The following is a 12,906-nucleotide window of genomic DNA, read 5'->3' as shown; positions in this document are numbered from 1 at the left end:
TGCTCCTTCACACGTGTGTTGCTCTGATTGCTTTCATTCAGGCCCCCAAGCTTCAAATCACTGTAGGAGCTGACTCTCTTCGAGGGGGAATTTATCTTCCCAGGAGAAGGACAGTTCTCCATCCACACAATAGCTCTGTGATTGCCAACCATTTCTCACTCTCCTCTTCAAACCTGATATATCTGCCATTCTTTCAGCATCTCATCTCTCTATTTACACATGCAATCAGGGGCTGGAGAGGGAGGGGGAAAGGCACATTTCAAGCCCAGCTCAGGAAGTCGCATCATGGGTCGACCTTGAGAGTAAAAATACCCCAATTGCAAAGAAAATGAGTGGTGAAGCTGATGGTGGGTGTTAGGCTTTGATTTTCACATCCTGCTGTTGTTGGCATTTGGAAATAACAATATAAATAGAAATACACCTTTTCCTATATATATTTCTATAGATTTCTGTTGGGTTTTATGTGTGTGTGCATACATACAACGCCATAAGCACTGTGGTAGCCACCAATCGCTTGCTGCACAAACCCAAGGTCAGATCCTGCCTTGGAATGGCAAATATTGGCAAACCCCAAAACTATTGGCTTGACCCCCAAAACCTTTAGCCTGCCTGGATCCTCATCTTTCTTCCATTCTGCAATAAAAGAAAACCAACTCTATTGAAACCACCTCTAAAAATTCATGGTATCCATGACTTTTTGGAAGCTAAACTATCCATGGGATGAACACATGGATTCCAAGCTCCCAGGTAGGAAACACTGAGCGAGAGATGATACATTTCTAGTAAAACCAGTTCTTAAAAAGCCATGAAATTGAGAAAATTTGGGCATATTCAACTGCAAAACCCAATTGCCGGAGCAGCCTCTCCCACTGCATTCCCAGTTCTGAGACCAACCCATCCCAGCTCTCCCCAGCCCTCTAACTGAGCAATAGAAACAGTGATTTTTGCAGTCTAGTTGCTAAATCACCCCCAAAGCAAAGGGAAGTCATCTCCATCAGACACCCTGCAGCTCTTCAAGCCCTGCAGACCGTAATGGTGATGGAAGAAACTTGATTTCCAAAGAGCAACTCTTCACCTACCTATTAAATGCAAGGGTTTGTAACATCGATTCCATACACCAGCAGCCAAAATCCCCAGGCTTCTAATAAACTTGAGCTGAGAATTGCAAGCAAGCAGGGGCTTTATTGAACTGATTTTGCTTGTGTTATTACAGATGTCACTAAAGACATGAGCATCTGGCTTGTGCCGGGTAAGAGTCAGGTTATGTGTGACAGTGACAGTTGACTGGAGACAATAAGATTGATAAGGGAAAGATTAAAACCTTGCAGGGAATATTGGAATAATACATCAAGTAGTAAATTTGGAGCTTTCCCGACTGTCTTGTCCAAGAAAAATGTCGACAGATTTGTCTCCAGGGGGCTAAGGAACATAAAAATCCATCTCTCAGCAGTACGAGACTGAGATGAATGAGGATTTAACAAGCACATGTGCACCTCCACACACAGCATTCAGGTGGGAAAGGAGTAGGTTATTAATCTCAAGTGCTACCCGATGGATTTTCGTAGGGCATTGAAGTATTTGCTCCTAAGGAGAGAGGAATTTCATGTCTGCTCTCCACATTAACAGGACACACTTTTAGATGAAGAGATAAGTCATTTTCCAAAGCCATTTGAAGTTTGGGGTGGTTTTGTGCTCATCATTAGCTTGGGTTCCCTGCAAAGGCATTTCAGCAGCTGCAGTGCATCTGCAGCTCTTAAGAGCTCAAAGGGATTCATGCACTGATTTTTCTTCAGCATCAGTATGTGTTTCTATGCTGCCTCATGATACAATCTCTAGGGTCTGTTCTGAGGCTGGGTTTGGGGCTCACAGAATCAACTAGGTTGATCCTAGAGGCAGGGCTCCCTCCTCTGTGGTCCAGATTCCCCCTCAAGGTGAACAGATTACAAACCCCACTAATCATTAATGGCTCTTCAAGAGTTTTCCCCAGTAAAAACCAGTAGAAAACTGGTGTGAAGCAAGTATGGATGAAAGCAAACCCCAGTCTCCCACACCTCAAGAGGCTGCTGCATGAGGGAGGTCATCACACAGTAAAACCCCCAATGAATTCCTGGCATGAGCACCCACTTTTGGGTGATGGATGGAAGTGCTAGTGCATTTCATGAGCAATTCCAACATAAACACAGTGGGGAAACCCAGGCCTAACCACATTGTCTTGCCAATAAGACCTGAGTAGGTTAAGAGCACAAGAAAGAATCGAGTAATTCAGCACCATAAAACCATGCCATGGTCTTTCCAACACATCCCAGTCTCATCAGGGAGCTGTTTTTAGGTACAAGGATAAAGCACTTGTGCTGGGATAAGCTACATCTCCACCAGCAAAACACTAATCCAAGGTTGCTCCTGTAAAGATCTGCAGTCCCTTTGAATGGGCAAGGTCTGGGCTCTTATTGATGCTCTTCAAGTACCTTTCTTTTGTCTGCTATGAGCTTGCAATGCTATTTTCTACAAGAAGAGGCAACATCACAAGTTTTGCCTCCATGGAGACCACAAACATCTCCCTTATTTGTGAGATACATGCACAAAGAACACCCTTATCTATCTCATCATCAAGAGCATTCCCGAAATGCTTCACTCCTGTCACGCTCATCTCCTCATGCTGATGCCCATCAAGCTGAATACATCCATGGGGGAAAGAGTGTTGCAGCTCCAAGACTGGAAACTAGACCGGATCCATTGTCAGAAATGGATTTCAGTTCAGTGGATCCATGGTTTAGTGATGGACTTGGCAGTTCTGTGTTAATGCTTGGACTCAATGACCTTAAAGGCTCATTTCAACCAATGATTCTATGAAATATCACTTCCTGTACCTGCTCCTGGAAAACAGGTATTAATGTAGTATTGGACCAACTGTGCTGCTCTGCAGCCAACTAAAGGCAGCTGAGGAGCCTCAAGCAACCCCAAAACCCCAGAAATACAACACACTTTGATGCAAGACAAACATCACCTCTCATATCCCCATCAAAAGGGATGCAAGTGCTACTGTGTGCAATGACTTGCCTGGGTATTGCTGTATTTATTCCACATGGCAGGCGTGAAGCTGCTTATATCCACAGGGAGAAAAAGGCAACCCAAATGGGCAGGATTATTTCTTTTTCTCAGCTGTGCCCATTGATTCAGTCAACAACCTGTGAAATACAGTTAAGGAGCTTGAGTTTCTGTCGCCCTGCATCGCTCCAAGGAGATTTCCTATCCTTTGATGCATCAGTTTTCCGCTTCCAAATTGAGTCTGGGTTGTGGAAATAGAGGATTAACCACCATTTGTGAGTATTAGCACAGGAAGAAAAAGTATTATTGGGAATTTGAATTACTTATCCTGCTTTGGAATAAGCCTGGAGAGAATGAACACAATGTGGCATCGCTTTAAAAGCAGATGAATGAAAAAGAAGATGAAGTGCTCTCCACAAGCAACATAACTTCAGCTTTGGCAGAAAGCTGGTTTCTAGGCTTAGACCATAAAGAAATACAGAGCTTTCCCCATTGTTCTGATGCACAGGAAAGAGAGTGTTGTATGTTAGAGGTATAACTGAGTCCTGGCAGATTCCCACTGTTACCATAGAGCATCCAAACAGGAAGAAGAGTCAGTTGATAGGGAATTAAGAACAAATTAACCATTAAGCAAACAAGCTACCAGGGCTGTCTGAACACCACAGGTATCACTTGGGACACGGTGTCCTTGGCCACTCACTTGAAGACTCCTCCAAACACCCAGGGTTGAGGGTAGCTCCCAAACAGAGCAGAGGGCATCTGCAATAGAGATCCAATGGGAAAACCTCAGTTTCTAAGAGCAATCTTGCAAGTCAGTACAAGAGTGTTTGGCTTTAATAAACCAATCTACCCAAGCAGTGGGAGGTGAAGGTGCCACACAAGCCATTAGCAATGCCAGGCACACACACGCCCCCAGGAAAGCTCCATGGACCAGCATGGATTACTCATCCGAAAGCAATTTCTTCACCAAATGAGCATTGGAAACAACCAAGTTGCCCACAGAGCTGTCATGGAGCTGATCAGTGGATGCTGGCCCTGGTGAGGGTAATGGAAGAGGTTTGTCCTCATCTGTATAGAGGGAATTCAGCATGTAAAAGGAGTATGAGCAGCAGCTCAGGGAGCCCCTCTGCTGTGCTCTGGGGAGAATCCCCTGCAGCCCTGATCCAGCTCTGGGGCAGCAGCACAAGAGGGACCTGGAGCTGTTGAAGTGAGTGCAGAGGAGGCCATGGAGCTGCTGCGAGGGCTGGAGCAGCTCTGCTCTGGAGCCAGGCTGAGAGAGCTGGGCTGGGGCAGCCTGGACAAGAGAAGGCTCCTGAAGGGGAGACCTGAGAGCAGCTCCAGTGCCTAAAGGGGCTGCAGGAAACATGGAGAGGGGCTTGGGACAAGGGATGTAGGGACAGGACAAGGGGAATGGCTTGAACCTGCCCAAGAGAGGGGAGACTGAGCTGAGCTCTGAGGCAGAAGCTGTTCCCTGTGAGGGTGCTGAGGCGCTGGCACAGGGTGCCCAGAGAAGCTGTGGCTGCCCCATCCCTGGCAGTGCTCAAGGCCAGGTTGGACACAGGGACTTGGAGCAGCTGCTCCAGTGGAAGGGGTCCCTACTATGGCAGGGGTTGGAGCTGGATGAGCTTTAAGGTCCCTTCCAACCCAAACCAGGCTGGGATTCCATGATTAAATGCTCCTGCTCCTTGGTGGAAGCAGAGATGCTGCTCCTGAGCAAGGGCAGGCGATGAGGATGGGTGGCTGGATGCTCAACGCACCTATAAACCCCGTGGAAAGCAGGTTAGGAGTGAACAGCTTTGCCCTAGTGTCCTGAATCACTTCCAATTTGGACTTCAGCGGTAACTTTTGCCTCTGCTACAACCTCCCTTGCACAAGGGAACAAACCTATTTGCTATTGCCATTATCACAGCTAAAATAAACTTAATGCTGAAGGCTTTACTCCACCACAAATGAGCTCTCAGCCCCAGAAATAACTCCCTTGTTACCATAGGAGGAAGGCAGCAGCACTTCCAGCAGATGCTGGGAAGCATTCAGCCATGGATAACAGGAACACTAGGATTCAATGGGAGTATGCAATGGCCTTACCGTCTTGAGCAGCGTTCGGTTGTCCCTGAGGCTCCCCACCATGCCAATGAAGGAGACCCCAAACATGGTGAATCCCAACAGGAGGAGGATGATGGCTGGAGCCAGGAAAATCCCTTCCAAGGTCTTGTGCTTCTGCCTCTCCACTTCGGCGTAAATCCCAACACACAGGATCATGAGGCCAAGGATCTGCAAGGGAAATACTGGATGCAATTTGGATTCCAATGAGGAAAAACAGAGGTTTCAAGGGACACAGATGTGGAAGTTGTTCCAGACAGCCAAGGAAAACCCACTTTGCTCCAGGACATTCACATCCAACCCCAAATGGTGCTGGCAGCACTCGGAACATCCCCTTTGCTCAGGGCTGGGCTGCTCTTCCTCTGGCTGACAAGGGGATCTATAATTGCAGTGTGATCAATACGGTTTCAAGCTTTAAGCCAGGTTTTGCTTGGTTTTCCCCCTCCCTACTTGTACCTTTATGGTCTGTCTGAATGCTCCACTTGGCCTTTGATGGACCAACACTGATTAACACCAACACTCCACCCTCCCAAACTCCACCCTTAGAACCATCCCCAGAAGGACTCATTTCGCTCCTGGCTTGGGCACTGAATTGCACCCAAACCCTCTCACCCTCTCTTCACACGCCAACAATGAGACATGAAGCTCACAGCACAGTTAAGAAGCTCTTTTGATCCCTGGATGAAAAGTGCCATAAAGAGAAACAACAGATTATTTAGGATGCTGTTCCTCTCCTCTCTCCCCCTTCGATGAAACAGCTCTGATTGAAAAAGAGCCTAATGATGCAGGGATAAAGCAGCTCCAAAAAGGGCTGTTTGCAACCCTTCAGCTCCTTCCACATCAAAGCCAGCGCCGTTGCCCCAAGTGCTTCATGCTGTCAGGAGCTGTTCCCATTGAAGCGCTTCAAGGCGAGCTGCTCCTCAGCCAGCACTGAGCTGACACCTGAAAAGGTCAGTAAGGAGATGGAGGAGGATCCAGAGCCGTTTTCCTGCTGCTTTTTGCACCATCCCCATCCCAAATCATCTGCTGGGACAAAGCCCCCCAGCCACAGACCCCTGAGATCAAAAACTGCATCTCCAGAGAGGACAAAACACCTCTTTTCAGTCCTTTTCCTTTCACCTTTCCAAGCAGCTCAGCTGCTCCTAATGAGCTCGCTCACACTCTTCCTGCTCATTCATGCCAACAACCCAATCCTTCATTTCCATGCACAGTCTTTGCTTTATTGAGGGGTTGATAGTTTTCTTCTCTAATCCACCTGGACACCAGTTCTGGTGTGTTTGTGTAGCTACTTCGTATCTATCAATCACTGTCAGCTTCCAGGCTCCATCTCATCCATAAAGGCACTGAAATCTCTCCGAAAGTGAAATGTAGACTTGTGGTATTTTACAGCCACTTTAGTTATTTGAAGGCTTATTTCTGATAACAGGCTTTTAATCACAGCTTCATCTTTAGACTCTATTTTAAGCATCAGGTTGGTGCGTTGGGATTAGGGTTGATTTAATGTTTATCCCTTATACAGTGTCCCGGGAAATATATTTGGCTTGGAAGGCAGGGGGTAGACATTAAGGCACACCATGGGTACCCTGCTAATCCCATATGCCAATCAGAACCACTTTCCCTGTTTTAATTAATCCATCTGTGATGAGGTTAAGGGAAGACATCATGGCAAGTGCACAGAGCAAACCCAGAGTGGGTACCAGGGCTGGATGCTCTGGGGCTGAGGAAGCAGCAGGCAAGGGATGGACTTCACTGGTTGGCAAGAGAAAGAAACTGAGGAAGGGTTTAAGGATGGACACAAGCTGCTTAAAAATGGCTTTTCCAGGGTGGAAAGTACCTTTGAAAAGCTTAAAGCCTGTGGCATGCATGAAGCTGCTGCAGAGTGGTGCTTCTTCCATCCAGCATCACCATGGCCATCCCCTTTGGTAGGGAAAACTGGTACCAGTGCTATGCCTAACACCCCTCTTCTTTGGAGGAGGGCATGCATTGCTTATTTACCTTCAAATGCAATGGGGAAATGCACCCTGTGAGGGTGCTGAGGTGCTGGCACAGGGTGCTCAGAGAAGCTGTGGCTGCCCCATCCCTGGCAGTGCTCAAGGCCAGGTTGGACACAGGGGCTTGGAGCAGCTGCTCCAGTGGAAGGGGTTGGGATTGGAGCTGGATGAGCTTTAAGGTCCCTTCCAACCCAAACCATTCCATGATTCTATGAATATCTCAGCTCTCTCTTTGCTTAGGTTCTAGTTCAAAAGATCACCCATCCCTTGGCTAAGGATTAGTGCTGCAGGCTGGACCCCAGCCCATCTCCAAGCCCCTCTGGCTAAAAAGCACCCTCCAATTATAATAAACCCCAACAGTTGCTTCTACTCAACACACAAGAAAGCATCTTGCAAAGCAGCACACGCCGAGAGGAAGGGAATGGATACCCTGGCACATCTCCCAGCAAAGGCAGATTGTAAAGGAAGGCTCCCTGCAATACAACAAGGTTTGGAAGAGCGAGCAAGGAGTGATGCTGCTGCAAGATAAGTGGCAGAGGGATTTGGATGGCAAATAGCTGGGGAGAAAGGGCAGCATTCCTTGAAAAGCAACATTGCTGTGGAAAAAATGTTGGATTTGGAGCAAAGCAGTGACGTCAAAGCCTGTAAAAAACTGCAAGGGAATAATGATGTATTCACCGAAACCTGCTCATCCCATCACCCATTGGCTGGAGATGAGCATCAGAAGCGGCAGGAGAAGTTTGCATCACCCCTTGCGTAGCCTGGCTACCCTGGTTTCCATCACTGGGGTTCTCTGGGGGTTGGTTTTGCTGTGGAAATTCAATCAGCGTGGATATTCTTGATTCCTGGCATCACAGCCCTTTCCTACCACCCACACCCGATGACATGGGAAGGCTCATAATGAAGTTTGCTGGTAAATCCTCTGTAGTTACATATTAATTGCCTGGTGATCACCTCAATAAAGTGCAAACACCAGGACATGCAGCAGCAATTACAACTGCTCTGCAATGCAGCTCAGGGAACAAGCAAACCTCCACTTGTCCTCCAATGAGAGGCTGATCACCCTGTTTCTATCTCATTACAACCACACCATCACCACAGGGAACACCAAGGGGGTGGCTGCAGCTCCATCAGCCCTCATGATAAAGGCATCCTGCATCAATTCTCCTCTTCTAAGCTGGGAAGAAATCACCCTTGGTTTTAATTTCAGCCCTGCTTGATGTTATTGCTGCTTGGAGCTCGTAGGAGTTGCGTGGGCAAGGGATGGAGGACAACAAGGCTTTATGTGCAGCTCCAACTCCAACCTAATGGGATAATGGAGATGCTGCTTTTCTTCTCCATGTATTTCTTCATCTAATGGCAAGGAAAGAGGTGGGGTGGCAAGTTAGAGACATGGGAAAGAGAAGAGTTAAAGGTGGAAACCCCTGTCCCACTGACTGTAGAGTCATTTAGAGATCTGGAGGTCAAGAAGGCAATTAATGAATAGGAAATAATAGAATACACAGCTCAGGGTTGCTGATAAGGCTGGTGGGGGTCCAAATGGATGGCTTGAGCTTGAAGAGAGCTTTTCTTTCCCAACTTCAAGCCATGGGCTTGTGTTTGTGATTGCTTCTGATCCTTGCATTGACTTGACTTTGGCACAGAGGCAGCTCCCCACATTCACAAGAGACCTGCGTGGTCCTCCCAGTGCTAACAAACGACATGCACAGTCCTACCCTGACTTAAAACCCCACTGCACACCCCACTGCCACATTTCCCTTCTCCAAGGCCCAGAAAGACCCAAGTAACAGGAGTTACTCTGTGCCGACAAGTACCACGTACCCAAGGGGACATTAACACAACTTTGAATGGTGTTCAATGGATGAGTCAAGGCCATGCTAACACCAGGCAGATTTCTCCTTACTTGGGAACACCAAAGAGTCACGATGACGGTGGCTCCAAACCCACACAGACCCCATCAGCCAGATGATGTTGAGTCAGAGCTCAGCAGTCCAGGGAGGAGCATGGGGAATGGGGCATCCCTTTATCCTCCATCCAAGATAACCAGAGGTGCAAAACCAAGGGGAAAACGCTTGTTTTCCAAATCCTAGCTCAGGAGAATCCTTCTTCCCAGATTCTGGAGACCAAATGGGCAGATAGAGCTCTCCTGCTCCTCCTACAGAGGTTCAATTGTAACGTACAGGTGAGAAGTCACGATACAGGAAAGTGCTGAACGCTTTTAGTCATTGAAAGATAGAATCATGGGATTAATAATACAGTGATTAAATACACCATAGAATGCTTAACTGCTGATAGTATGTAGGAATGTGGAAAATAGGCTTTTATAAAGGTCAATTAAACCAGCAGTTCTCAGTTTTACCGGAGAAGTAAGATGAGGAAAGAAGCAGCTCTTCAAATCTATGCTCCACTGAATCCTTGACAATGAGGACTAAATCTACCTGTACAAAACCAGCTGCTCCAACCTGTGATGCTCGAACATCTCTGCCCTTTGCTCCATGTTTGGTTTAAAGCCACTCTCTGGCTTATCCCACCTATAAATCAATGCTTTCTCTCCAGGAAAGCACTGGAGAAGATCTAGCAGCACTAGATCCAGTTTTCCGCAGGCTGGGACAACACTAAACCAGTGATGCATCTCACCCCAAACCTCCTCAATCCTTCCTGGTGAACCAACCCAAGTCTTGTTGCACTGAATCTTTACTGGGGGAGGGTTAAAAGCCTTCATGCAACACAAGTGAGAAGCTCCCACATCATTGTTTCCTATCAAACACATTTGGCCAGAGGGAAGCCCAGCCCTGGTCACATCTGGTTTACAGGGCTCTGAAGGGTTAAATTAATACAGTGACATATGCAAATGAGGCCAGAAGTAGGTCATGCAGATGAAAAGCTCACAGGAGCTGAGCAGTCACAGAATCCCAGCCTGGTTTGGGTTGGAAGGGACCTTAAAGCTCATCCAGCTCCAACACCTTCCACTGGAGCAGCTGCTCCAAGCCCCTGTGTCCAACCTGGCCTTGAGCACTGCCAGGGATGGGGCAGCCACAGCTTCTCTGGGCACCCTGTGTCAGTGCCTCAGCACCCTCACAGGTGCCTTATCACCAACCTGAAGTTCCCCTGTATCCACATGGATTCAATGTGAGTGTCCCCATACAAGGAGCATCCCAGGCTGGATCAGAATGATTCAGAATGGGGTTTGTGCAGCTATTTCCCAGTCGCTGGGGAATTGAGTCTCTTCTTGCTGGTGGACTCTCCAGAATGTCCCACTGATCCCCACAAAACATCCCAGCAATTAATAAGCATCTGGAGCCAAGACTGTCCTATCAATCTACATTTGCAAAGCACAACCCCAACCTGGGCTCAGATGAAAAGGGAAAAGATGACCCTGCATCAACTCCCCATCCCTTAAAGGCACCTGGGGAAACCTCAACCTGAGCAAAACTCATCTCTTTAGAGAATCCAAACCCACACTCATAGGATTCGTCTTTTAAGAACAAATATTGCACTGTCTTTAGCCCAAAACTCAAACCACAGCCACAAGTGGGTTAAAGAATCTGGGTGGTTTTAGTGCCACTGGGTGCAGCAGGAGGCACACAAGGGTCCTGGCCACCCAATGGGAGATGCTTGAATCTCTTCTCCCATTGGAAACCTTCCTACCCAGCAGGTATGAAGAAATCAGTGAGATATTCTACAAAGAGCACCTTATTCTTATGCTTATTCTTATTCTTTATTCCTTATTCATAGTTCTCATTCATGCCCTGCGATGGGCACAAGTCATTTGGTGCAGGGACACAATGGCTTCACCATCCCCAGCCAAGAAGAGCAAGCACTGCCCTCCCATCTGAGCTCATTCATTAAAATGAAACTAATTAATAAGGAAATAAAAAGCCTTTTCCAAGTGCTTCTGACCCTGTTTAATGCTCACAGTCTGCCTGGAAAGTCACGTAGGCATTTCTGCAATGACACCTATACAACGAGGTGCACATTCCACTCTACACACCCAGAACGCAACCATGCAGGGGCAAAGAGGATTATTTAAACCTCAGCATGAAATATCAGTAAATATGGGCTGGGTTATGCAAGATGAACTCCAGGAAGATGCTGCCTCCATCTCTCATGCATTCACTGAGGATGCACATAGGGGATTTATTGTGCTCCTCTCCCCTTTCTGACATGTGCTCGAGCCTTCCAGTTGCCAGAGAAGCTTGGCCCCAAATGGAGCTCAATGGTTCAATGCTGCTTAAAAACAAGCTTTAGTTTGATCTCTTCATATATCATCAACCTGTGATCATCCATATATCACCACCATATATCACCACCCTGTTGAACAAGGCAAAGGCTGAGAGGGGCAGGGGAGATCCAGCTGGCAACACCACCCAATGTGTTCTTGTGGGATAAAACCATGAAATCCCCTTGTTTCTGCTCCAGATGGAACTCGCTGCCACAAGGTATTTGTAAGAGAGGTTCTAGGGAAGGGTAGTCCCAAGGAGTGATCTTAAACCCACCAAACCCCTTTGTTTCACCCCAAATTCCCATTCTGGACCCAGTGAGTGCTGGCTCCACAGCACCAGGTTTTACCCCAAGGATCTGGCGTCTTGAAAGGGGAAACAGGGATGCTGAAAAGTAAAATCCCAGCTACACGATGGAGGGGGGGGGGGGAACACCAGGGAAGGACACAAAAGCAACCGGAGCACCTACCGAGAAGAGGGTGGCGTATGTGGACAGAGCGAATTTGATGCTGTAGTAATAGAGGTGGGAATTCCGGCACTCGGCGGCTGGAGCCATCCCTGCGGCTGCAGCTGGAGGGGTTCGGCTCGCTGCCCGCCGGCCCCTGCCTGCTCCTGCCTGCCCGTACTCATGCACACAGCAAGGCTTGAACTTGGGCTGCTGCTCCAACTTCCGCCTGGCAGGAGCTGGGAGCGAGCAGGGGGAAGGCAGCAGCGGCAGGAGCGGCCGCGTTAACCCTTTGCTGAGGCCGGTTCTGCGGCCGAGAGCACAGCAAAGCTCCATTGAATCGCATGGGATCGCAGCTGGAAGGGGAGCAAAGCGCATCCAGTTCCCATCCCTTGCTACGGGCAGGGACAGCTTCCACTGGAGCAGGTTGAAGTAGCTTTACCCCAGTAATTACTCCAACTGTTGGTGTATAATTTGATTCTCTAGCAAGTTTTTAACACCAAATGTATTGCAATAGGGGCTGAAAGAGCCTGTTGCAATCCTGCAGCAGGAAAGGGGGAAGAAGCAGCCCAAAATCCAGCCAGAAGAGGGATAGATACACCCCAAGCAGTCACTCGGAAGCCAGCAATGTCCAGATGTACCTGTTGTATGTTGCTACTGCGTGTAACACCTCCCTTTCACACCGCCTTGAGCTGCTCAGCCCTCATGTGAGTAAGAAGGAAAGAGAAACGATTACACCCAGGCTTGGTGTGATTTAATGCTTGGAAGGAAAGGTGTGGGGAGCAAGAAACAAGCACCAGGAGACCGCATGGCTCCTGGAAGCAGTTGTATGGCTCTACAACCATAGCACTAGGGAGCGTAGAACTGATGTTTAACCAAGAGCAGAAAGAGAAGGCTGGAAAAGCTGCATCTGCAGATGGTCTCTGAGGATGCAAAGGGGCACTCTTTGTATCTGCAGCTTGATTCACTGTGGGTCAGAGATGGGAAGAAGAATCTGTAATCATCTGTAATGCAGCTCATGGCCTGGGAAGTGGTTCAAACCCTCCTGGGAGGAAGATGCTGCTTCTCTCTGGGGAAGCCAAATGGAGAATTTAAAGCAGGGTTT

General features: G+C 48.0%; 1 protein-coding gene across 1 annotated transcript in view; it reads right to left on the bottom strand.

Annotated features, from left to right (window-relative positions):
* The window catches only part of LOC115945941 (tetraspanin-15-like), a 39,897-nt gene extending 27,975 nt beyond the window's left edge, over positions 1 to 11,922 (bottom strand). The window contains exons 1-2 of the mRNA XM_034070491.1: positions 11,826 to 11,922; positions 5,131 to 5,316 (exon numbers count right to left, since the gene is read on the bottom strand). Coding sequence (XP_033926382.1) covers positions 5,131 to 5,316; positions 11,826 to 11,912 — 273 coding nt within the window. The 5' untranslated portion in view covers positions 11,913 to 11,922. The remainder of the gene's footprint in view (positions 1 to 5,130; positions 5,317 to 11,825) is intronic.
* Positions 11,923 to 12,906: the final 984 nt, after the last annotated feature.

The sequence above is a fragment of the Melopsittacus undulatus genome, chromosome 18 (assembly GCF_012275295.1).
Source record: "Melopsittacus undulatus isolate bMelUnd1 chromosome 18, bMelUnd1.mat.Z, whole genome shotgun sequence".
NCBI classification, from domain to species: Eukaryota; Metazoa; Chordata; class Aves; order Psittaciformes; family Psittaculidae; genus Melopsittacus; species Melopsittacus undulatus.
This window is presented reverse-complemented; position numbering and strand designations above follow the sequence as displayed.